The sequence below is a fragment of the Oncorhynchus keta genome, chromosome 27 (assembly GCF_023373465.1).
Source record: "Oncorhynchus keta strain PuntledgeMale-10-30-2019 chromosome 27, Oket_V2, whole genome shotgun sequence".
NCBI classification, from domain to species: Eukaryota; Metazoa; Chordata; class Actinopteri; order Salmoniformes; family Salmonidae; genus Oncorhynchus; species Oncorhynchus keta.
The window spans coordinates 36724923-36750463 of NC_068447.1; the positions used below are offsets into that span (position 1 = coordinate 36724923).

Sequence of the window (25541 nt, forward strand, 5' to 3'; positions counted from 1 at the left end):
ACTACAAGCATGGACAACATGAATTACAGTTCAGCATGGCATAGTATAGTTTATTCATTCTGACAATATTCATACAAAATATTATTTAGTTCTATAAGCTAATACAGAATCAATGACTACTGACAACTTTAACTGCTTTGGTGGATCCAAAAAAGGTTGTTGCATATTGTAAAAGGATGAAGTGCCATGGGCTGAACTGAAAGAAGACAACGAATTAGAGCACAAATAATAGGCATGTATGTATCTGAAATAACTGCAACCCTTATCATAATGGGTTCTAAATGACTTCCATCCTGTCCTTTCATCCTGACTGCTGAATGCAGAATTCCAGAACACAGGCCTTGGATTCACCATGTCCCTCGTAATCTTTATCAGCTGTCCAGTGGTGTCAATGTGTTACTGCCTCCACCCCCTCATTCACAGTTGGAGTTGGGCTCTCCTGACCCACCACCGTTTACAGCAGAGGAGTATCTATGTCGCTGTAGCTTGGTCGGGGTCAAGGCGTTTCGTTGGGTGGAGGAGCGAGATGATCGGGCGAAGCAGAAGGACAAGGACTTGGAACTGCTACATTCATCGTTCCTATCCTGAGAGAGGGAAAGACGGAGGGAGGGAGAGGATGAAAGAAAGACTGTTATAGCATGTTCATTTATTGGGTATATTTGATCATTTATGCCTGTTCCTTTCTCAAAACCAAGCAAGGAAACCAGTATGTCATGTGGAATAACATACATTAGCCACTAAATTGAATATGAGTGAAGTTCAGTATGTATTCAGTGTGTGGATCCTGTGTTGGGCAGGCCTACTGTACTTACCTCCAGTGTCACGTTACTCTCCAGGCTGGGTTCTTTTCTGACAGCCTGGTTCTGACTGTGGGCCTGACTGGGGCATATATGGCTCCGGCACGCTTCCTCTCTCTGCTTCATGAACCTCTGGTTCACAATCCTGGTTACACTGTCGTTCCTGTGTACTGGTGCAGCAGGGGGACGAGAGGGCCCTCGCTCTAGGGTTTTATGAGTTGGACTGCATTTCCCCTTCTGACCCCCGCCTGATGCTGGGGCTGGCTTGTCTGCCCGACCACTCATTTTGCGTAGGAACTCAGTGACTAGGCCGTACCGGTTGGCCCCGGCAGGTTTGCTGGTGGGTTTAGTGTTTCCACCACTGCTCAACTCACTGTTTATTGTACTATGGTGGACAAGCCCTGGACCGGCTCTGGGATTGGTGGGACGGGCCCATGTCGACCCAGCTGGACCACGATGGGACAAGCCCCATAAAATACGCTCGCTGCCTGGGGTGGCAGAGGAGGCGGTGGAGGAGTTGGGGGTTGTGGTGTTAGACATGGTGGTGGTGAAACCAGTTGTGGAAGAAGGGAAAGAGCAGGAGGGGGAGATGGAAGATGCAGAGGCAGAGTGTCTGCGATACAGTTTTGGGGAGGTGGAGCCAGACTTGGGCCTTTCTGTCCTACCTGGGAGCCTCTCCAGGGAAGTAGAAATCTGTTGAGCACGGGCAGAAAGCCGTGAAGGGGAGGCTCTCACTGCACCTATACTGTAGGGCCCCTCCGTCTGTATACCCACACTCACCATCTGTGGGTGCATCTGGGTCTGAGTCCCTGAGGTGGCCACATCCACTGTCCACCCCCCACTCATGATCACCCTCCCTTTCCTCCTCTCTGGCGAACTGGAGTGAACTGCCTGTCGTAAGCTAGCTGTCATCTCCTTCATGTCGTCGCTCAAGTTAGCGGAGAGCCTCAGACATAGGGGAGTGAGAGAGCTTTGGGACGTACTAAGTCTGGTGGAGATTACACTGGTAGTACCATTTCTATCAGTGTTGGAGCTGTGCCTCAGATGAACCAGATGGACTCTCCTTGCAGACAGGGGACTGTAGTAAATGCGGAGGACGGTCTTCTCTGGGGCAGTGTGGCTCCTGTCCAGGGACAACTGGTCCAAGTGGAGATTGCGGAAGCTCGGGGGCATGATGGGATGGTCCCAGGTCTTAAACGGGTCCCCTCTGTCCAACTGAGCTGCCTCATGGCTGAGATAGCACCAATTCTTCTTATTGGACCCAAATGTAGAACTTTCTGGTCTGATCGTATTTCCTGTCTGAGAAGAAATAAGAGTGTCTGCAGATTATGGTGGAAAGAACAGAGAAACACATGGAAAACAGCCATGTAAAAAAAATGTCTGCTCTTCCTAATTCACAGACTCACTGGGCCTTGACTTGTATTTCTGTCTTTCTCCTGGCAACAGCTAAAATATTTGCAATAGTTTTTATTTGATTTAAATTGCTATTGTGTTTGCCGGGAAAATAATATTCTATACATTAAAATGTAATCATGGAGACCAGAAACCTGTTTTAAGTTCAACATGTGGTGGGAGAAACCACTTCCCTGTTAAGCATTTTGCACATTTATAGACGTACATAGGATAAACAGAATGTGAGGGTTTTACGATCGAAATGTAGCCTACTATTGTCTTTGGACAACTATCCTCAGACCACAAGCTCAGGAAGTAGAGTGAGTTACGAGTTCAAGGCGCTTTCTTTTCTACCCACACTTCATTCCAAGTTTCTCTCCCACACTCTGCTTCTTATCACCCTCTTTCTCCCTTTCACCCTCTTTCTCCCTTTCACCCTTGTTCTCCCTTTCACCCTCGTTCTCCCTTTCACCCTCGTTCTCCCTTTCACCCTCTTTCACCCTCTTTCTCCCTTTCACCCTCGTTCTCCCTTTCACCCTCTTTTTCCCTTTCACCCTCTTTTTCCCTTTCACCCTCTTTTTCCCTTTCACCCTCTTTCTCCATTTCACCCTCTTTCTCCATTTTACCCTCTTTCTCCTTTTTCCTTCCTTGCTCTCACTTTCTTGCTCACACATTTCCCCCCTCTGTCTCTGTCTGAGTCTTGTGATGTCGTCAATGCACATGCCATGCGGTCCAGCAGTGCTGCGTTTGGCAGTAGCCCCCACAAGAGCTTAGCCTAAATACTATGGCACAATTGATCTTATGATGGCTGTACTGATTGCAGGCAGGCCAGGGAGAAGCCCTGCCAGATAGAAGCCATCAGCTGGGCTTACTGCTGAACCACATCCCATCACATGCTACCAAACACAACACAGGACAGATGAACAAAAGACTTCCTTACCTCAGTCATCTCACTCTGTGTGTCCATAGGGTGACTTGGCTGGACTGAATAACCCTGTGCCCTAGTCTTACCAGTGTTGCACTCCATCTGAGTTATTACAAGGAATGGGCAGGTATTACAGTCTGTGATGATTACTCAGAATCAGGATCTGTCTGATCCCCTCCTTGCCTTCGAACATAACAGCAGTGTATCCCTTATTCTACGGGACAATGTACTTAAAGGGCCACTTTTCAACCTCATATTCAATATCTCCAGCACAATACCCGTGTCTACATATGTGAAAATGGTGGGTTTCTATGTTTTGTAGTAAAACATCTAAAGTTACAAAGTGTTCATCAAAACGTGGGGAGAAAGAAAAGAAAGATATTTCCCTGGTGCTGGAGATGAAGGATATGAGGTTGAAAAGTGGTGGAATTGCCCTTTAAGTACTATATCACAGTCATATCGATGTATGTAATTGGACATTCACTTCATTGGCTGAGCCCACAGCGTGACAGTAGCATTAGCTTACCTTGGAGATTAAGCCGTTCCAGTCTGATGCCCATGTGGCCTTGGAATCCTGTCCTTCTAGACTGTCCTCTGAGTCCTGCAGCTCTGTACCCAAATACTGCAGCAGCCCGTGTAGCATAGACATGGTCGTAGGATCTCTGCTCTGCAAAAACCAACAGTAACACTTTCATGATTACTTGCAGCAAGAAAATGATTTATGAACATTTCAGTTACAGTATGTTGCAATTCATGTTCCCCTACATTCCCCTCCTCTCATACCTCCTTGCCCTCCTGGCCAGATCCCTTCCTCAGACAGTGCTGATGGAGGACCCAGAGCATCTTTAAGGTCAGCTGCATCATGGGGTCCATGCAGCTGTCCAGGTGGTCTGACTGTGTTGCCCATTTCACTTTCTCCTTCAGCACTACTGTGCACAGGCCTTCGCCATTTTCATGCTTGGCTAAGACCTCTGTGTTGTTCTTTGTGTCCTGATCAGCCAGGGAGGGGATGGTGATGGGATCCCCTTCAACCCTCAACTGTCCTCCTGGTGTCACCAGGCTCTCCACCCTCACAATTAAGGCCAACAGCATGGCCTTCAAAAGCTCCAGAGCCTCATACAGGTGGCCTTGCATGAGTGGGTCCAGAGCCAGAGGCTGGGCTTTACCCTGAGGGTAAGACTTTGCCCGGGGGAGGTGGGGAGATAAGGCAGGGGAGCTGTGGCCATTTTGGGTTGGTGAGGCAAGAAGTTGGATAGCTGAAGTCACAAGGCAGGCATGATCTCGCAAGGCAAGGAGGGCCTCATGATCTTTCACATTCAAGGCATTGGCAACACTGCCTCTGCATGTATCACTCTGCTGGTTGTCCAGGGGCTCCCGTTCCCCACCTACAGGCCCCTCTCGAGGGATCTGTTTGAGGGGACCCAGCCTCTCTGTCTGGGATTGGTCTCTATGCTGTATTTCAATCACCTCCTCCTGAGAACACTTAATCACGCATCTCCTCTGTCTCTCCCTCGCCGCCTCCTCAAACTGGATGTACTCCATTGTCAAACCCCTTTCACCTTCCTCTGCATCCCTAAGATGGGCTGGTGGTAAATCCCCATGTTCCCCGACACCTTCCTGCAATGACTCCTCTTCCTCCTCTCCTCCTACTCTTCCACTATCCCTCATGTCGCTCATCTCCGCCCGGAGGCCACGGTTCTCCACCTCCAGCTCTACGATACGGCGGCTCAAGAGCGTTGCTTCCTCCTCCACCAGCCGCAGGTGAACCTTGACCTCTGCCTCCCTGGTGTGCGGGGACTTAGCAGTGGCACCCTCAGAGGAGTGGGCAGCAGCGTCTACGTCTCCGTAGGCTGAGCGGAACTTTGCCAGTTCCTCACGCATGCCCTCACTCTCCGACACCATCTTGGCCAGCTTCTTGCACATGAGAGATGATTCCTCCTTGGCGAAGTGGAGCTGGCACTTCAGATCAACACTGTCATCCTGAGGAGTCAAATCACACAGACATAAAGAATCCTAACTTGTGATATGCAGTCGTAAGCTATTTAAGATGCTAATAACATGATAATAACATTAAACTTTTACCTGAGATGACAGCTTCTTCTCAGTCTTGTTGGTTGGTGATCTGACATTTTTTCTCTTCAAAGAACTCTGTGGAGTAGAACAAATGTCAAAGAATGTTGAAGATTCGACAGTACTATTCACAGCGTCGTTACCACGCCATGAAAACATGACTGAGGAGAAGATATATTTGTCAAATGTCATCCAACAATGAACCCCTCTTTCTTTCAGCTCTCCTCTCCCATCTCCTTCCTGTCTGTCTGTCTTTGACCTACATATAGACATTCTGACAGGAAATCAGTGTTTTCTCACAGCATCTGCAGTGTCCAAGAGACACAAACCAAGAGAGTCAAAGTACATATGTACACAAACTCCATCAGAGTGCAGCACTTCATGTATGAGTTGGTGTGTTTACAGAGCTGAGTATGAAATGAATGTAGGCTGGTGTCACCGTGTCAGTCGCTGTCTGCAGCTTTGTCTGTTGGCAGGGAGGGGTCAAAGAGGTTAAAATAACTAAAAATAATAATCTTACTGAGGCGTTGCAGTGGGAATTACGAATAAATAAGCACATTAACCTAACCCTATCTGTTGGTCTGTAGCCTAGTGGTTAGAGCGTTGGACTAGTAACCGAAAGGTTGCAAGTTCAAATCCCCGAGCTGACAAGGTACACATCTGTCGTTCTGCCCCTGAAGTGGCAGTTAACCCACTGTTCCTTGGCCGTCATTGAAAATAAGAATTTTATTCTGAACTGACTTGCCTAGTAAAATAAAGGTAAAATTAAAAAATAAAAAAAATGTATGAACGAACCCAGAGGCAGTGAATAGTGAAAAAACTATAATCGCCAGTAGTACTGTATGATTCTGTATTTTATATATAAATATTATGTGAGTAATACTACCCTTCTGGATTCAGCAAGGAAGCAAACCACACAGACAACTTGCAGTAACAGCAGTTCTTCCATGTTGACTAGCTTCCCTTGTACTTGTCTGCCCAGATTAGGTCATCTAAGTAGATTTCCTAGTCAGGATCAGAGGGAGTAGCAGCTGAGCTGATGCCAAAGCACTGAATCCTGGATTAAACTAAAGCACGTGTAGATGGACTGCACTGCACTATAATAAAAGACCTGGGCTCCTCCATGGCCACCAGTTGATGACATTCAGTGATAGTATGCCAACATACCAGGACCTAAACCACTCATTTTGATGCTGTAATACATCCTCCTGACCCAGATTTACCCATGCTTAAAATAACCAGAGGAGAGGGAGAGGGGAGTCTTGAGAGAACTATTGCTCTATTTTGGTCCATCTTTCTCTCTCGCTCTAGTCCCTGGTGCAACCTGGTCTCAGAGAATTTTGTATCATTATGTACATAAATCCAGGACACTCCGTTTAGTATGATATGTTAAATTTGGTATGGTATGTATTCGTTGGTGGATGTCCATCACCCATTTCATATGATATGTTATAAATTATAATTCATATTATGTTACCAATTCTAGCTAAGTGGCTAACTTTAGCTAGCTCGCTAATGCCAGCTAGGCTTAAGGTTAGGGTTAAATTCATGAGTTAGGTTAAAGGGTAATGGGAAGGGTTAGCTAAATGGGTTGTTAGGTTGAGGGTTAGCTAAAAGGGTTAAGTAATCATACCAAACTTATGTAATCATACCAAACATAACATATCATACGAAATGGAGTGTCTCGGATTTATGTACAGAATAATATGAAATGCCCTGATACCAGGTTGCCTGGTGAGAAGAATGTCAGCTGTGTCCCCCATGTTCAGCCTCCTACATGCCACACCCCTCTACCACGCCCAGCTGTCAGCTGCTAGCAATGTCCTCATTCTTCATCCCGGCAAAGCCCTAGGATCCAGTCAGGGTCATGTGTCACCTCACTTCAGAGTGACAGCAGGATGATGGGGGAGTACCAATCTGGGTGAGATGGGGCAGCTGTAGTGTATATACTAGTATATGAAGAAATAGGACTCTGGACCAGAGCACTGTGGGTTAATGGTGGGGTTATGTTTAAAAGGATACCACTGAGGGCAGTGGGTTAAACTAATACAGTGGGTGGTAGATAGTAGTAGTTGATGGGGGTGTATAAAAATAGTAGTACCTCTCTGGCTTTCTCCATCTCGGCCTGCAGAACTTGCTTCGCCACCTCCAGCTCCTGCTGCATCTCCCGCAGTGCCTCATTCTCCCATTCTAGCCGGGAGTTCTTCTTCTGCACTGACTCCAACTCATTGTGTAGGCGGAGGGATACACTCTTTGCTACCTGTAAACAGAAAAACCTGATAAAGCAATGACTGACAGTAATTGTCCTCACTATAACTGCCTTCATTAGCGGTCGTTATTGTCGTAGTAGTGCATTCATTTCGTAGATTTTTTTATTGGAAAACAAAAGGTCCTTTCTCAGATATTAGCCTTCAGAACAACAACACTGTTATTGATGTCGTCATTGATGTAATAAGGTGAATGAAACATCACTGGAGGGCAACCTGTGATCACACACAGAAACGCCTAAAAGGCCCCCCCTTTTGCAAATCTGACAATAACTCTTATCCTCCTGATTCCTGCTTACAATCAAAAACTCAAACAGGAAGTACCAGTGATGTGTTCAATACAGAAGTGGTCTGATGAAGCAGATGCTAAACTACAGGACTGTTTTGATAGCACAGACTGGAATATGGATTCAGTCGATAACATTAAGGAGTTTACCACATCAGTCACCGGCTTCAGTAATAAGTGCATAGACGATGTCGTCCCCACAGTGACCGTGTGTACATCCCAACCAGAAGCCATGGATTACAGGCAACATCTGCACTGAGTTAAAGTCTTGAGCTGCTGCTTTCAAGGAGAGGGACACTAATCCGGACGCTTATAAGAAATCTCCCTACGACCTCCGACGAGCCATCAAACAGGCAAAGATTAAATACAGGACTAATATAGAATCCTACTATGCCGGCTCTGACGCTCGTCGGATGTGGCAGGGCTTGAAAACTATAACAGAGGGAAACCCGTCCATGAGCTGCCAAGCGATGTCGAGCCTACCAGAGGATCTAAATGCCTTCTAATGCTTACTTCAAGGCAAGCAGCACTGAACCATGCATGAGCGCACCAGCTGTTCCGGGTGACTGTGTGATTTCGCACTCCCGTAGCGGATGTGAGTAAAACCTTTAAACAGGTTAACATTCACAAGGCCGTGAGGCCAGACAGATTACCAGGGTGCGTGATCAGAGCACCCTCTGAAAGTGTCTTCCCTGACATTTTCAACCTCTCTGTGACGACCCTCCCACTCTGTCTGCGTATTCTCTCTTTGTTCTTGTTTCCTTATTAGGATGCCGGTGGGCGGAGTTGGGAGGGTCGTCAGCTACATGGGAAACACCTGGGCCAGGTGTCTCCCAGGATAAATAGACCTCTTCCACATTCATGGAGGAGACTCTCTCCATGCAGACACCTTTTGTAGATTGTGTTGTGGTTCTTGGTGGCATTTTGTTTGTTTGCTTTGGCACCTTTCATCACCCTGCATTATCACATTCATGCATGCAAAACACTCACACTACTGATTACTGATTACACACACCATTGTATATTATACTTAGTTGCTTTAGTTAATAAATACATATTTTGCTACTCCTTATCTCCACGTTGTCTCCCTTTGTTACGGGCTTTGAGCCGGTTCGTGACATCTCCCTGACCCAGTCTGTAATATCTACATGTTTCAAGCAGACCAACATAGTCCCTTGAAAGTCATGTGCAATGGCTCACATCAACACCATCATCCCAGACACCCTGGACTCCAATTCGCACACTGGCCCAACAGATCCACAGATGACACACTCTCTATTGCACTCTACACTGCCCTCTCCCACCTGGAAAGGAAGGACACCTACACTACATGACCAAAAGTCTCATTGAACATCTCATTCCAAAATCATGGGCATTAATATGGAGTTGGTCCCCCCCTTTGCTGCTATAACAGAATCCACTCTTTATGGAAGGCTTTCCACTAGATGTTGGAACATTCCTGCTGGGACTTGTTTTCATTCTGCCACAAACATTAGTGAGGTTGAGCACTGATGTTGGGCAATTAGGCTTGGTTCCCAGTCTGCTTTCCAATTCATCCCAAAGGTGTTCGATGGGGTTTAGGCCAGGGCTCTGTGCAGGCCAGTCAAGTTCTTCCACACCAATCTCGACAAATCATATCTGTATGGACCTTGCTTTGTTAACGGGGGGCATTGTCATGCTGAAACAGGAAAGGACCTTCCCCAAACTGCTGCCACAAAGTCGGAAGCATAGAATTGTATAGAATGTCATTGTATGCTGTAGCGTTAAGATTTCCCTTCACTGGTACTAAAGGACCTAGCCAGATAAACAGCCCCAGACCATTATTTCTCCTCCACCAAACTTTACCGTTGCACTATGCATTGGGGCAGGTTGCGGGTTCCTGGCATCTGCCAAACCCAGATTCCCCAGTCGGACTGTCAGATGGAGAACCGTGATTCATCACTCCAGAGAACACATTTCCATTGCTCCAGGGTCCAATGACGGCGAGCTTCACACCACTCCAGCTGACGCTTGGCATTGCGCATGGCTTGTGTGCAGCTGCTCGGCCATGGAAAGCCATTTCATGAAGCTCCCAACGAACAGTTATTGTGCTCAAATTGCTTCCAGAGGCAGTTTAGAACTCGATAGTGATTGTTGCAACCAAGGACAGACAATTTTTATGCGCTATGAAATTTAGCACTTGGCGGTCCCGTTCTGTAAGCATGTGTGGCCTATCACTAAGCAGCTAAGCCGTTGTTGCTCCTATTTGTTTCCACTTCACAATTACAGCACTTACAGTTGACCGGGGAAGCTCTAGAAGGGCATTAATTTGACAAACTGACTTGTTGGAAAAGTAGCATCCTATGACAGTGCCACGTTGAAAGTCACTGAGCTCTTCAGTAAGGCCATTCTACTGCCAATGTTTGTCTATGGAGATTGCATGGCTGTGTGCTCAATTGTATACAGGTGTGGCTGAAATAGCCGAATCCACTAATTTGAAGGTTGCGTTCACATACATATAGAGTACATTCGGAAAATATTCAGACCCCTTGACATTTTCCACATTATGTTACGTTATAGCCTTATTCTAAAATGATTTAATAGTTTTTTCCCTCATCAATCTACAGACAATACCCCATAATGACAAAGCAAAAACTGTTTTTTAGAAATATAATATTTATTTATTTACATAAGTATTTACATAAGTATTCAGATCCATTACTCAGTACTTTGTTGAAGCACCTTTGGCAGTGATTACAGTCTCAAGTCTTCTTCTTGGGTATGACGCTACAAGCTTGGCACACTGGTATTTCTCCCATTATATCTCACATTCTTTTCTGCAGATCCTCTCAAGCTCTGTCAGGTTGGATGGGGAGTGTCGCTGCACAGCTATTTTCAGGTCTCTCCAGAGATGTTCGATTAGGTTCAAGTCCAGACTCTGGCTGGGCCACTCAAGGACATTCAGAGACTTGTCCCGAAACCACTCCTGCATTGTCTTGGCTGTGTTCTTAGTGTTGACCTTTTGGAAGGTGAACCTTCGCCCCAGTCTGAGGTCCTGAGCGCACTTGAGAAGGTTTTCATCAAGGATCTCTCTGTACTTTGCTCTGTTAATCTTTCCCTCAATCCTGACTAGTCTCCCAGTACCTGCCGCTGAAAAACATCCCCACAGAATGATGCTGCCACCACCATGCTTCACCTTAGGGATGGTGACGGGTTTCCTCCAGATGTGACACTTGGCATTCAGGCCAAAAAGTTCAATATTGGTTTCATCAGACCAGAGAATCTTGTTTCTCATGGACTTTAGGTGCCTTTAGGCAAACTCCAAGCGGGCTTTAATGTTCCTTTTACTGAGGTATGGCTTCCGTCTGGCCACTCTACCATAAAGGCCTGATTGGTGGAGTGCTGCAGAGATGGTTCTGTAGCTCAGTTGGTAGAGCATGGCGCTTGTAACGCCAGGGTAGTGGGTTCGATCCCCGGGACCACCCATACGTAGAATGTATGCACACATGACTGTAAGTCGCTTTGGATAAAAGCGTCTGCGAAATGGCATATATTATTATTATTATATATTATGGTTGTCCTTTAGAAGGTTCTCCCATCTCCACAGAGAAACTCTGGAGTTCTGTCAGAGTGACTATTGGGTTCTTGGTCACCTCCCTGACCAACGCCCTTCTCCCCCGATTGCTCAGTTTGGTTGGGCGGGCCAGCTCTAGGAAGAGGCTCGGTGGTTCCAAACTTCTTCCATTTAAGAATAATTGAGGCTACTGTGTTCTTGGGGACCTTCATTGTTGCAGACATTTTCTAGTACTCTTCCCCAGATCTGTGCCTCGACACAATCTTGTCTTGGAGCTCTACGAACAATTCCTTCAACCTCATGTCTTGGTTTTTGCTCTGTCAACTGTGGGACCTTATGTAGACAGGTGTGTGCCTTTCCAAATCATGTCCAATCAATTGAATTCACCACTGCTGGACTCCGATCAAGTTTTAGAAACATCTCAAGGATGATCAATGGTAACAGGATACACCTGAGCTCAATTTCAAGTCTCATAGCAAATGGTCTGAATAGTGATGTAAATAAGGTATTTCTGTTTTTCTATTTTATAAATGTGCAAAAATGTCTAAACACCTGTTTTCGCTCTGTCATTATGGTGTATAGTGTGTAGATTGAGGAGTTGTTTTTCACACCGAGAGTGTGCCAAGCTGTCATCAAGGCAAAGTGTGGCTACTTTAAAGAATCTCAATTATAAAACATCTTTTGATTTGTGTAACACTTTTTTGGTTACTACATGATTCCATATGTGTTATTTCATAGATTTGATGTCTTCACTATTATTGTAAAATGTAGAAAATAGTCAAAATAAAGAATAACCCTGGAATGAGTAGTGGTGTCCAGACTTTTGACTGGTACTGTATATATACTCCGTACTCCGACATTGCTTGTTCTAATATTTCTATATTTCTTAATTATTTTAAATTTGTGTGTATTGTTAGATATTACTGCCCTGTTGGAGCTAGGAACACAAGCATTTCGCTACACCCGTAATAACATCTGCTAATATGTGTATACGACCAATAACATTTTAGTTTATGTTGATTTGACATTATAGTGCATGGAGAATGGTCTTATTTCGATCAGGATAAAGTAGATGCTATTTCCACTTGGAACCGATAGATAGACCTTATTTATGGTTTCAATGCATGTAAAGGTAGTGGAATTATTAAGTAAAGGTCAGAATAGGGTGTATCTGTAGACACACCTCAGCTACAAGTTAATTTATTCGATCTCCACCCAAAACGATTAGCCGGTGAAAAGCATGATATTCTCATGCTTAAAGGGACACTTCAGGATTTTGGCAATAATGCCCTTTTATCCACTTCCCCGGAGTCAGATGAACTCGTGGTTGCTATTTTTATGTCTCTGTGTCCAGTATGAAGGGAGTTAGAGGTAGTTTTGTGAGACAATGCTAACTAGTGTTAGCGCAATGCCTGGAGGTCTTTCAGTCCGTTGTGTTAACGCTAGTTAGCAATTGCTCTAGGGCTACTTCCTTCAAACTGCACACCGAGACATAAAAATGTTATACACGAGTTCATCTGACTCTGGGGAAGTGGATAAAAGGGCCTTATTGCCAAAATCCTGAAGTATCCATTTAAGTTCCAGGTCAGAATACTCATATAGAGAAAAGTGCATAAAAAGGGAATTACGTTTCATTTGCACGCACTCAACTCGGGTTGGAATTTCCCCCTAAATGATTATATTGTGGAAGATATTCATTCTCCCAATGAGAAAATGTATTAAACACAGATACTATACTTTTGTTAAAATACCTACTTTTTAAACTTGGAACACACAGAAAGAGAAAATCCATGTGTTTGAAAAAATGTAAGGAGTGAAGAAGGGGGAAGCCAAGAGTATCAAATTCACTGCCATGCGGCTGGTTGGTATTCTATTACAACACACAGCTGTGCAAATAAACTCAGCATTGCAACCTCCAACAGAGGAATCAGCCCACATACCAGTAAACTTTCCACAGTGATCTGCCCAGTACCCACTCAACCCACAGTCTTCAGAGTGATCATGGGTTATTTGGTAACCCAGCATTGGGTAAATATTGGACAGAACACACACTGGGTTATTCTGACCCAGCCAGTTGGGTTGCGTGAATATCCCTACATATTCACGCATGTAGGGGATATCCTGCTTTCACTGGAACAGGCCGAGATCCACGCCTTTTGCGTGAAGAAAATACGCCAGAAAAGGGGCCTGAAAATCCGAAGTGAACGAGTAAACTCCCGCTCCCTTCCATTCATTGGAAAATAAAATTGATGACCTACGATTAAGATTATCCTACCAGCGGGACATAAAAAACTGTAACATCCACGAGACGTGGCTGAATGGAGATATGGACAATATAGAGCTAGCGGGATTTTTCATGCACCGGTAGAACAGAGACGGTACCTCTGGTAAGACATGGGTGGGGGTGTGTGTCTTTTTGTCAATAACAGCTGGTGAGCGATGTCTAATATTAAAGAAGTCTCGAGGTATTGCTCGCCTGAAGTACCTTATGCTCGCCCGAGTACCTTATGATAAGCCGTAGATCACACTACCTACCAAGAGAGTTCTCATCTGTATTATTCGTAGCAGTCTATTTACCACCACAAAACGAAGCTGGCACTAAGACTGCTCTCAACCAACTCTATAAGACCATAAGCAAAGAAGAAAATCCTCACCCAGAAGTGGCGCTCCTAGTGGCCGGGAACTTTAATGCAGGCAAACTTAAATCAATTTTACCACATTTTTACCAGCATGCAACCAGGGGGGAAAAAAATCCTAGACCATCTTTACTCCACACACAGAAATGCATACAAAGCTCTCCCTGGCCTCCATTTGGCAAATCTAAATCAAATCTAATTCTATGTACCTACCGCCCCAACAGATCCACAGATGACGCAATCTCAGTCGCACTCCACACTGCCCTTTCTCACCTGGACAAAAGGAACACCTATGTGAGAATGCTGTTCATTGACTGCAGCTCAGTGTTCAACACCATAGTGCCCACAAAGCTCATCACTAAGCTAAGGACTCTGGGACTAAACACCTCCCTCTGCAACTGGATCCTGGACTTCCTGACGGGCCGCCCCCAGGTGGTAAGAAGAGTAGGCAACAACACGTCTGACACGCTGATCCTTAACACTGGGGCTCCTCAGGGGTGTGTACTTAGTCCCCTCCTATATTCCCTGTTCACCCACGACTGCGTGGCCAAACACGACTCCAACATCATCATAAAGTTTGCTGACGACACAATAGTGGTCGGCCTGATCACTGACAACGATGAGACGGCCTATAGGGGGGAGGTCAGAGAACTGGCAGTGTGGTGCCAAGACAACCTCTCCTTCAATGTGAGCAAGACAAAGGAGCTGATCGTGGACTACAGGAAAAGGCGGGCCGAACAGTTTCAAGTTCCTTGGTGTCCACATCACCAACAAACGATCATGGTCCAAACATACCAAGACAGTCGTGAAGAGGGCACAACAAAACCTTTTCCCCTTTCAGGAGATTGAAAAGATTTGGCATGGGTCCCCAGATCCTCAAAAGGTTCTACAGCTGCACCATCGAGGGCATCCTGACCGGTTGCATCACCGCCTGGTATGGCAACTGCTCAGCACCTGACCGTAAGGCGCTACAGAGGGTAGTGCGAACAGCCCAGTACATCACTGGGGCCAAGCTTCCTGCCATCCAGGAATGTTATACGAGCCCATAAAATTGTCAGAGACTCCAGTCACCCAAGTTATGGACTGTTTTCTCTGCTACTGCACGGCAAGCGGTACCGTGCCAAGTCTAGGCCCAAAAGGCTCCTCAACAGCTTCTACCCCCAAGCAATGAGACTGCTGAACAACTCATCAAATTGCCACCGGACAATTTACATTGGCCCCCTCCGGTGATCCCTTTGGTGCACTCGCTGTTTGTTGGTTATCTATGCATAGTCACTTTGCCCCCACCTACATGTACAGATTACCTCAACTAGCCTGTACCGGTGCCCCCTGTATATAGCCTCCACACTGACTCGGTACCGGTGCCCCCTGTATATAGCCTCCACACTGACTCGGTACCGGTGCCCCCTGTATATAACCTCCACACTGACTCTGTACTGGTGCCCCTTGTATATAACCTCCACGCTGACTCTGACTGGTGCCCCCTGTACCGGTGCCCCCTGTATATAGCCTCCACACTGACTCGGTACCTGTGCCCCCTGTATATAAACTCCACACTTTCTCGGTTTCCCGGTAACCTCCACACTGACTCTGTACTGGTGCCCCCTGTAAATAATCTCCACACTGACTCGGTACCGGTGCCCCCTGTATATAACCTCCACACTGACTCTGTACTGGTGCCCCCTGTAAATAATCTCCACACTGACCCGGTACCAGTGCCCCTTGTATATAACCTCCACGCTGACTCTGTACTGGTGCCCCCTGTAAATAAACTCCACACTTTCTCGGTACCGGTGCCCCCTGTATATAGCCTCCACACTGACTCGGTACCTGTGCCCCCTGTATATAAACTCCACACTTTCTCGGTTTCCCGGTGCCCCCTGTATATAGCCTCCACACTGACTCGGTACCGGTGCCCCCTGTATATAACCTCCACACTGACTCGGTACCGTTGCCCCCTCTATATAACCTTCACACTGACTCAGAACTGGTACCCCCTGTATATAGCCTCGTTATTGTTATTCTTATTGTGTTACTTTTATTATAACTTTTTTTGTCTGCTTGGTAAATATTTTCCTCTTCTTGAACTGCGCTGTTGGTTAATTAAGTAAGTGTTTCACGCTAAAGTCTACACTTGTATTCTTGCGCATGTGGCAAATAAAGTTTGATTTGATTTGATGTTGGGTTGTTTGGATTATCCAAACATGGGCTATTTCAACCATTAGTTGGCGTTTTATTCACTTTCATGCTGGGTTGACCCAGCAGCTGCTTAATGTAATCCATAGGTTATATTCAGAAGGTGTGGCCTATTAGAGGCGTGGCTTTCAGGTAATCCCACCAATGAGAGTAAATGTCATTCCTGTTCATCAGGTTAAGTTTGTAAATTACAAATAAACATTTCCTTTAATATTTTTGCACATTATATATTTGAATATAAAATGAATACCATTATTGCACTGAACAAAAATATAAATGCAACATGTAAAGTGTTGGTCCCATGTTTCATTAACTGAAATAAAAGACCCCAGAAATGTTCCATACGCACAAAAAGCTTATTTCTCTCAAATTCTGTGCACAAATTTGTTTACATCCCTGATAGTGAGTATTTCTTCTTTGCCAGGACAATACATTCACCTGAAAGGTGTGGCATATCAAGAAACTTATTAAACAGCATGATCATTACACAGGTGCACATTGTGCTGGGACGACAATAAAAGGCCACTCTAAAATGCTCAGTTTTGCCACAGATGTCTAAAGTTTTGAGGGAGCGTTGACTTCAGGAATGTCCACCAGAGCTGTTACCAGAGAATGTAATGTTCATTTCTGTACCATAAGCACCCTCCAACGTTGTTTTAGAGAATTTGGCAGTACGTCCAACCAGCATCACAACCGCAGACTACATGTATGAAGTCTTGTTGGTGAGCGGTTTGCTGATGTCAACATTGTGAACAGAGTTCCCCATGGTGGCGGTGGAGGTATGGTATTGGAAGGCATAAGATACAGACAACAAACACAATTGCATTTTAACGATGGCAATTTGAATGCACAGAGATACCATTTTTTTAAGGTATCTTTGACCAACAGATTCATATCGGTATTCACAGTCATGTGAAATTGATAGATTAGGGCCTAATGAATGTATTTCAATTGATTTATTTCCTTCTTTGAACTGTAACTCAGTAAAATCTTAGAAATTGTTGCATGTTGTGTTTATATTTTTGGTCAGTATACAGTGCCTTGCGAAAGTATTCGGCCCCCTTGAACTTTGCGACCTTTTGCCACATTTCAGGCTTCAAACATAAAGATATAAAACTGTATTTTTTTTGTGAAGAATCAACAACAAGTGTGACACAATCATGAAGTGGAACGACATTTATTGGATATTGCAAACTTTTTTAACAAATCAAAAACTGAAAAATTGGGCGTGCAAAATTATTCAGCCCCCTTAAGTTAATACTTTGTAGCGCCACCTTTTGCTGCGATTACAGCTGTAAGTCGCTTGGGGTATGTCTCTATCAGTTTTGCACATCGAGAGACTGAAATTTTTTCCCATTCCTCCTTGCAAAACAGCTCGAGCTCAGTGAGGTTGGATGGAGAGCATTTGTGAACAGCAGTTTTCAGTTCTTTCCACAGATTCCTGATTGGATTCAGGTCTGGACTTTGATTTGGCCATTCTAACACCTGGATATGTTTATTTTTGAACCATTCCATTGTAGATTTTGCTTTATGTTTTGGATCATTGTCTTGTTGGAAGACAAATCTCCGTCCCAGTCTCAGGTCTTTTGCAGACTCCATCAGGTTTTCTTCCAGAATGGTCCTGTATTTGGCTCCATCCATCTTCCCATCAATTTTAACCATCTTCCCTGTCCCTGCTGAAGAAAAGCAGGCCCAAACCATGATGCTGCCACCACCATGTTTGACAGTGGGGATGGTGTGTTCAGGGTGATGAGCTGTGTTGCTTTTACGCCAAACATAACGTTTGCATTGTTGCCAAAAAGTTCAATTTTGCTTTCATCTGACCAGAGCACCTTCTTCCACATGTTTGGTGTGTCTCCCAGGTGGCTTGTGGCAAACTTTAAACGACACTTTTTATGGATATCTTTAAGAAATGGCTTTCTTCTTGCCACTCTTCCATAAAGGCCAGATTTGTGCAATATACGACTGATTGTTGTCCTATGGACAGAGTCTCCCACCTCAGCTGTAGATCTCTGCAGTTCATCCAGAGTGATCATGGGCCTCTTGGTTGCATCTCTGATCAGTCTTCTCCTTGTATGAGCTGAAAGTTTAGAGGGACGGCCAGGTCTTGGTAGATTTGCAGTGGTCTGATACTCCTTCCATTTCAATATTATCGCTTGCACAGTTCTCCTTGGGATGTTTAAAGCGTGGGAAATCTTCTTGTATCCAAATCCGTCTTTAAACTTCTTCACAACAGTATATCGGACCTGCCTGGTGTGTTCCTTGTTCTTCATGATGCTCTCTGCGCTTTTAACGGACCTCTGAGACTATCACAGTGCAGGTGTATTTATACGGAGACTTGATTACACACAGGTGGATTGTATTTATCATCATTAGTCATTTAGGTCAACATTGGATCATTCAGAGATCCTCACTGAACTTCTGGAGAGAGTTTGCTGCACTGAAAGTAAAGGGGCTGAATAATTTTGCACACCCAATTTTTCAGTTTTTGATTTGTTAAAAAAGTTTGAAATATCCAATAAATGTCGTTCCACTTCATGATTGTGTCCCACTTGTTGTTGATTCTTCACAAAAAAATACAGTTTTATATCTTTATCTTTGAAGCCTGAAATGTGGCAAAAGGTCACAAAGTTCAAGGGGGCTGAATACTTTCGCAAGGCACTGTATTTACATATTCTAACAAAGTGGTAACTATCCCAACATTTGGATATGCATAAGCTCGTGAGGAACTCATACACTTGTGTAAGCCTTGTTTAAGCTACAAAAAGTGTCAGTGTTCAACCTTAACATACGCACACTGGAAAACAGCATCTAGTGGTTTAAGTATAGACGTTGCTGCAAGCATTTAGATAATATCCCCATAATCTAATATAGACATAAAAGAAGGTTTGTGCTCTCTTGACAAGAGTGGTGGTGTTGTTGGTCCATGACAAGTGCTCAATTCCGAGGAATTTAACTTGTGACTCTCTCTACTGCAGTCCTGTTAATGTGGATTGGGGCATGTTCCATCCTCTGCTTTTTGAAGTCAACAATCAGTCCTTTGTTTTGCTGACATTGAGGGAGGGGTTGTTGTCATGACACAATGCCAGTTCACTTAGGTTCTCCCTATAGGCTGACTCGCCTACAATCGTGGTGTCGTCAGCAAAATGGATGATGGAGTTGGTGTCGTGCAAAGTCACACAGTCGTGGGTGAACAGGGAGTAGAGGACTGAGGACACACCCCTGGGGGGCCCCTGTGTTAAGAGTCGGTGTGGAGGAGGTGTTGTTGCCAATCCTCACAGCCTATGGTCTGCCCTTCAGTAAGTCCAGGATCCAGTTGCAGAGGGTGGTGTCGAGACCCAGGGCTCTGAGCTTGGTGTTGAGCTTGGAGGAAACAATGGTGTTGAATGCTGAACTGTAATCAATGAACAGATGTGTTACGGCCGTGTGAATAGCAATGGAAATTATATCTTCTGTGAATCTGTTGGAGTGGTAGACAAATTGGAGTGGATCCAGTGTGACTGGCATGCTGGCCTTTATGTGGGCCATGTCCAGCCTCTCGAAGCACTTCATCATGACCGAGGTTAGCGTTACAGGACGCTAGTCATTTGGGCATGTCACTTTGTTTTTCTTCGGCACTGGGATGATGGTGGTCTCCTTAAAGCATATGGGGACTACAGCCTGGGACAGGTTGAAGATGTCCGAGAAGACGCCCACCAGCTGGTCAGCACACTCTCTGAGGACGTGACCAGGGATATCATCTGGGACGGAGGCTTTGTGAGCATTCACTCTTTTGTGCGTTTTCAACTCAATTTTAGGAAGGTTTTCTTAATGTTTTGTACACTCAGTGTTCCTCAATGTTGATGGATGAGTCCTGAGTGGGTGAATCTTTGAACATATTCCAATCAGTATTCTCAAAACAATCCTCCAGCATCTCACAGCGCAGCTCCTCCATCTCATCCTGGACATGACACCAAAGACATCCTCTCAATCAGCATTGTCAACAGCGCCTCACTTTTCTCTGTGTTGGTGGCTTCCTCTTGTCTTGCTGCTTGTAGGTGTGGAGTAGGAACAGAGAGACATGATCTGATTGGCTGAAGTGGGGGCAGGGGATGGCTTTGTATGCGTCACGGATGTTTGTGTATGTTCAAGCACACTGGATCCTCTTGTGGGGCAGGATACATGTTATTGATATTTTGGGAACATTTGTTTTAGACAGGCTTGGTCAAAAGTCACCCGTGACAATTAAGACTGCTTCCGGGTGAGAGGATTCTTGCTGGCTAATGACCTTGTAAAGTTAATTGAGTGCCGCCTTGGTGTTTGTTTGTGGCGGTATGTACAGAGCTGTGATAAAAACACACATGAATGCCCTCTGCATATAGTGTGGTCGGCATTTTAGCATCAGGAAACTCCAGGTTGGTTGAACAGGAGCTCACAATGTGTTCAACTTCAGTACACCAGTAATTGCTTATGAGGAAACGTACCCCTCCCCTCCGACTATTACCAGAAGCTGCCGTTTGATCCATTCGGAATATGGAGAAGCCATCTGGTTGATTAGCAGAGTCGAGGGTATTGTCCGTAAGCCACATCTCACTAAAAGCAAAGACACAGGATTCCCTGATGTCCCGCTGCGATTGCAGCCTTACTCGGAGTTCACAATATTTATTTTCCAGCGATTGGACATTAGCCAGCAGGATACTAGGTAGAGGAGGCTGTGTAGGCCGTCTTTTAAGCCTAGCTAGGAGTCCCCCTTTCCTTCCTTTTCTTCGTTGCCGGCATTGCCTTAGGTCATCTCGGCCAGGAGTAACAGGTAAGCTTGCTGTGCGGGGAACAAAGAAGCCAATGTAGTATTCTACATTGGATCAATTCATGATCCAGACGTGTTCTCAGTCGTAGAAAACTATTGCACGAACATTCTGATCAAACAAACAAATAATTGATGCAAAAATAGACTTAAAAAGGAAAGTCGAGCAGGAACCGTCAAGACACGCGCTCTCCTCAGCGCCCTCATCTCATCACAGGTGCCCAAAAATAGCTATCTGAAAGCCACGTCCCTACTAAGCCACGCCTATAGTCTTCTGATATGTTTTTTTTTATAACAACCCAACTAAGTGACCCAATACCTGCAACTCAACAGTTGGGTCATCCAAACAACGCACTATTTTGTTATGTGCTTGATTTAATGTCTCTGTCACACAGGTTAACAACTTCCACCACAACAAATAAACACAAACAAAAGCTGACGCACACACAAGGATTCATTAAAATACCTACTCCAAATATTTTGAGGCCCATCTGACAGGATTTGGCTGAGCCATAACTTTGTTAAATACTGTAATTACGAGCCATAACATTGTCAAATACTGTAATTACAGTTTAATGTGCACTTATAAAACTAAGACATAGGATGTGAGCAGTACAGTTGCTCTAAAACGTTTTGGACTCATGACACAGTAGAGTGGTATTTGGTACAGCCATTCAAGGGGCTTTTCAAGGGAGTTTTTACATTGACTAGAATACTAATGACTCACTCGACCCCACTGATAACATTGTGCAACATAGCAAAAGATGGAGGGATTACGGTACAATCCTTACAGGAGAAAGATGCCTGGGTGCTGCAGCACCCCCTGAAAAATCGGGCAAAAGAAATATGAATAAGCCTTTTTCACAAAAGCAGTGCACTGTGCCTTTAACAGTCTTGTAGTAGCAGTTTGATATAGCCTTCTGTAGCAGCAGAGAAAACATTTTTTGCTTGGCCTTGCAAACCTTGTTGTAATCTGATAGCCAGGGGTTCATTTAATTGGGAATTGGGAGGTGGGGAGCCCTCCTTTTTGGTGACCAATCGAAACCAAAAGCTGTTTTATTGCTATTCAAATATAGGTTGTGATAACTGTAAACCTAATTGTATTTCCATTTATTCGCCCAGTAGGCTAATGTCATTTTGGTTTCATTTGGTTTCATTTGGTTTCAACTTGCTATTTAGAGCGTTTCCCCAAAATACATTTTTGGATTCGAAGAGAATAACAATTGTAGGTTAACAAATCTGCATTGTCATACAGTGACAGAATGATAATTGAGATAATGCAGATAATGAATGATTAGTTGGGATAACCTTTTTAACTTCTTGGTGTAGTCCTACCTGCCTCTGGTATAATGTGTTTTCACCTCTCACTCTATCAGTCTTGCTTGTCCATCTTCCTGAATTAAAATGAGATATTCTAACAGATCAATCTTGCTGGAAAAACATAATTGAATATTGATAAGTTATTTAGCTATAGTGTGGATGTAGAGCTGTTTATTTGTATAGAATGAGCACCCAGATTACAACATGTTGGTTGGAAGTGCTTGAGACAGTGACACTGCTGTCATAGTAAACTGTATGCAATTTACAATTGATCCTACAATTTCTAAAGATCTGCGTGCCAGTTATGATTTTCATATAAGCATTGTAGGATACTCAACTCTGCCCAAAAGATGTATCACATTTTTCTTCATTCCTTGATTGAGTTTGTTTATCTTTATACATCCTTGTCGATTGTAGGACTAAGTCATTCCTTTGATGTATACCTGTTATTTAAATGTGTGTTTAGGATTTATCTGGCATAGTTTGCATCCACAGTCAGCTTATTTATTTTTTTTTAGCTCGGATTACTTTCACATTGATATCGGTATTTGAATTTGGCCTTGATAGCGTGTATTATGTATCTATTTCATGTTGCATTGTATGCTCTATTCCACACGTAGGCTAAATGAGTCAATGTTGCCTATGTATGATGAGGTTGAGTAGTACATTGTACACGCAATTCCACAGACCTTTAAACCTAATATAAACCTAATATTGCGGTGATAATGTCTGTGGGACATTTTTGTTTATTTTTGCGGTTCTCCAAATAGCTTTTTAGTGTTTCAAAATTGTGTAGAAACCTAGTAAATGATCTTCAACTGTTGGGTGTATTTCTACACACCCCACTTTGCCATAACCTAGGTTTAGCTTAACTGCACACACACACACACACACACACACACACACACACACACACACACACACACACACACACACACACACACACACAGACAGATGCTTCACCTTGACGTCGTGTTCGAGGGAGCGGACTAGTTCCCCGTCCACTTGCCCTGTCTGGGCCACCCTGAGGCTGCGTCGCTCGGCCTTTCGGAGGCGGTACTGCAGGATGCGACACATCTTATTGGCCTGCTCCAGCTGTAGCCGCAGCTCCTGCAGCTGATACACCTCATCCTCCAGGAACAGATCCCGCATCTCCAGCATCTCACAGCGCAGCTCCTCCATCTCATCCTGGACATGACACCAAACACATAATCTCAATCAGCATCAGCAGCATCATCATCAACAACAGTATCACCATCATCATCAGGCTACTTTATTAGGATTTATTAGGCGAGTTATGCACAACCAAGTGTCCGTTCTAAAGGTGGAACTGTTGAATTCGTTTTTTTCTTAGTCAAGTGCCTAATGTTTGTGTGTGTGTATCAAATCTAATTGTATTTTTTTCTTAGTCAAGTGCCTAATGTTTGTGTGTGTGTATCAAATCTAATTGTATTTGTCCCTTTCAAACGATGCAGTTTTAAAAAGCAGGATTCCGGGAGTACCAGTACCAGATCAATTTGCACGGTTATACTTTTTGTTTTGCTTTACCCCAACCTTGAACAACCCAGGTTGGGATACACACCCACTGTGGATATTGACTTTTGATGCTCTTTGCGTGAGCGTGCTGCTCCTGCAGTCACGTGTAAGTAATTATGGTTGACACGGCCAATTACATAAAGTATTTAATCGGCTCTGCTAAGGAAAGTCTGGCCCTCTTACCCTGACAACAACTAATGTCACGAGTGTGTCTGCGTTGTTGTTTCAATAGTCCACTTCAGTATTAAACTCTATTCAAATCAGTCGATATTCAACTTATTTTCTTTATAAGGGGGATCAAGACTTGAGGAAATGTGTTAAATAATAAAAGGCCTCGTTTTTACGGGTAATGACATGACAATTAAGTGAATCGTCTTACTTTCAAATACTCATTTTCTGATCTCAAGTCGTCGTTTTCTCTGACAAGATCCTCGTGCGTCTCGTCCACGAGCTCCCCGGTCAGTTCTGAATAAGATAGGGATGCTACACTGACATTCAGCGAAGGAAGAAGAGACCCTCCACATCCAGGAGATGTCCAAGGATGGTTTCCACCCCTACCAGAATGCATGATGGAATTGTCATGTGATATGCCTATCCGTGTGAATGGGTTGCCTCCAGTACTCATATCGGAAACACTGTTTAGAGCATTCCCACTCAACCTGTCACTATTTGCATCTCCGTCTCGAACACTTGATCCAGTCTCGCTGCTTGGAGACAGAGTGTCCGCAGAAAGTTGGTTTTCCTCTGATGCAGTCCGAAATCCCTCCGTGCAGTCAGACATTTCAGAACTGCTGTCGGATGATGATAGCTTCCCCGAGACGCAATCTGAGTCCTTGCTCAAATCCCCCGAAGCATTTCTGGCATCAGATAGTTTCCTATGTGTGATTTGATTATTTTGGCACTCGGTAACGCATGGCACGCCATTTCCTGTACACGTCCCTTTCTCCGATTTAATTTCATTCCCTTTGCCCACGATGCGCCGTATAGTCCCGGTTGACCTGGATGAGCCTGGGGCATCTTTGGTTTGCACACTCGATGGGGTTCGGTTCTTCTTCATGCTGAAAACGTTTTGCGCCTTGGGCTGTCTTTGTCCCCGGTGCGCCTGTTTTGGCACGGGACTGTCACCATCCCTGCTGTTCATTTCTTGTCCTTTTTTGTTGAAAGGAGTGCAAAAAACGAAGAATTTCCCTAAATTAATCTTTAAAGTCTATCATGTTTTGTTGAGTCCAACAAAATAAACATAATGAGTTATAACAGAATTGCCACAACTATTTTCTGTGGAAGCCAAAATCCAGACTTTACAAACAGAGCGCGCATGAACGCTGTGAAGTACGCTGTGGATCTCTCCTTCTTTCGGACAGTCGATCAAGTGGTGGTGCTTGATTTAAACCGGGCCATATATTTAAACACACCCCGCCCATTTTTTACTCGTGCACTGTGGCAAATTATGGGGTGCGTCAATGGCATTGCCATTGGAATCCCAATTTATTCAGTTGCTGTGGTGGGCTACATTTTGCCATGGAAACAGTCTATTATTTATGGACAGATGTATGAGAAAATGAAAAAGCCCATCCAACGTGTGTAGGCCAACTCAATGCAGAGGCCTATTCAATTCAGCCCTGTCTGCGCGCATGTTGTTTTTTATTAAATCAATGACTCCCTCACGTGGCCAGAGTAGAAATTAAAACATTTGCAACACTGACACTTGAACGCACACCTGTCAGGCTATCAGATAACGTGATGTATTATAGCGATTATAAATAACACCCGTTATCCTGGC

General features: G+C 44.5%; 1 protein-coding gene across 2 annotated transcripts; it reads right to left on the minus strand.

The window, feature by feature from the left end:
• Positions 1-243: 243 nt before the first annotated feature.
• LOC118359915 (protein SOGA1-like) lies at positions 244-25119 on the minus strand. Of its 2 annotated transcripts, XM_035738833.1 has the most exons (9): positions 24141-25119; positions 23189-23413; positions 7286-7444; positions 5197-5262; positions 3898-5094; positions 3641-3781; positions 3130-3216; positions 813-2096; positions 244-584 (listed from the first exon to the last, which is right to left on the minus strand). In XM_035738833.1, the coding sequence occupies exons 1-9, from the start codon at positions 24900-24902 to the stop codon at positions 414-416; spliced, it is 4092 nt and encodes a 1363-aa protein (XP_035594726.1). In that variant the 5' UTR covers positions 24903-25119; the 3' UTR covers positions 244-413. The 2 variants fall into 2 exon arrangements, with proteins under 2 accessions (XP_035594726.1, XP_035594728.1); XM_035738835.1 differs by lacking the exon at positions 3130-3216.
• Between the last annotated feature and the right edge of the window lie 422 nt (positions 25120-25541).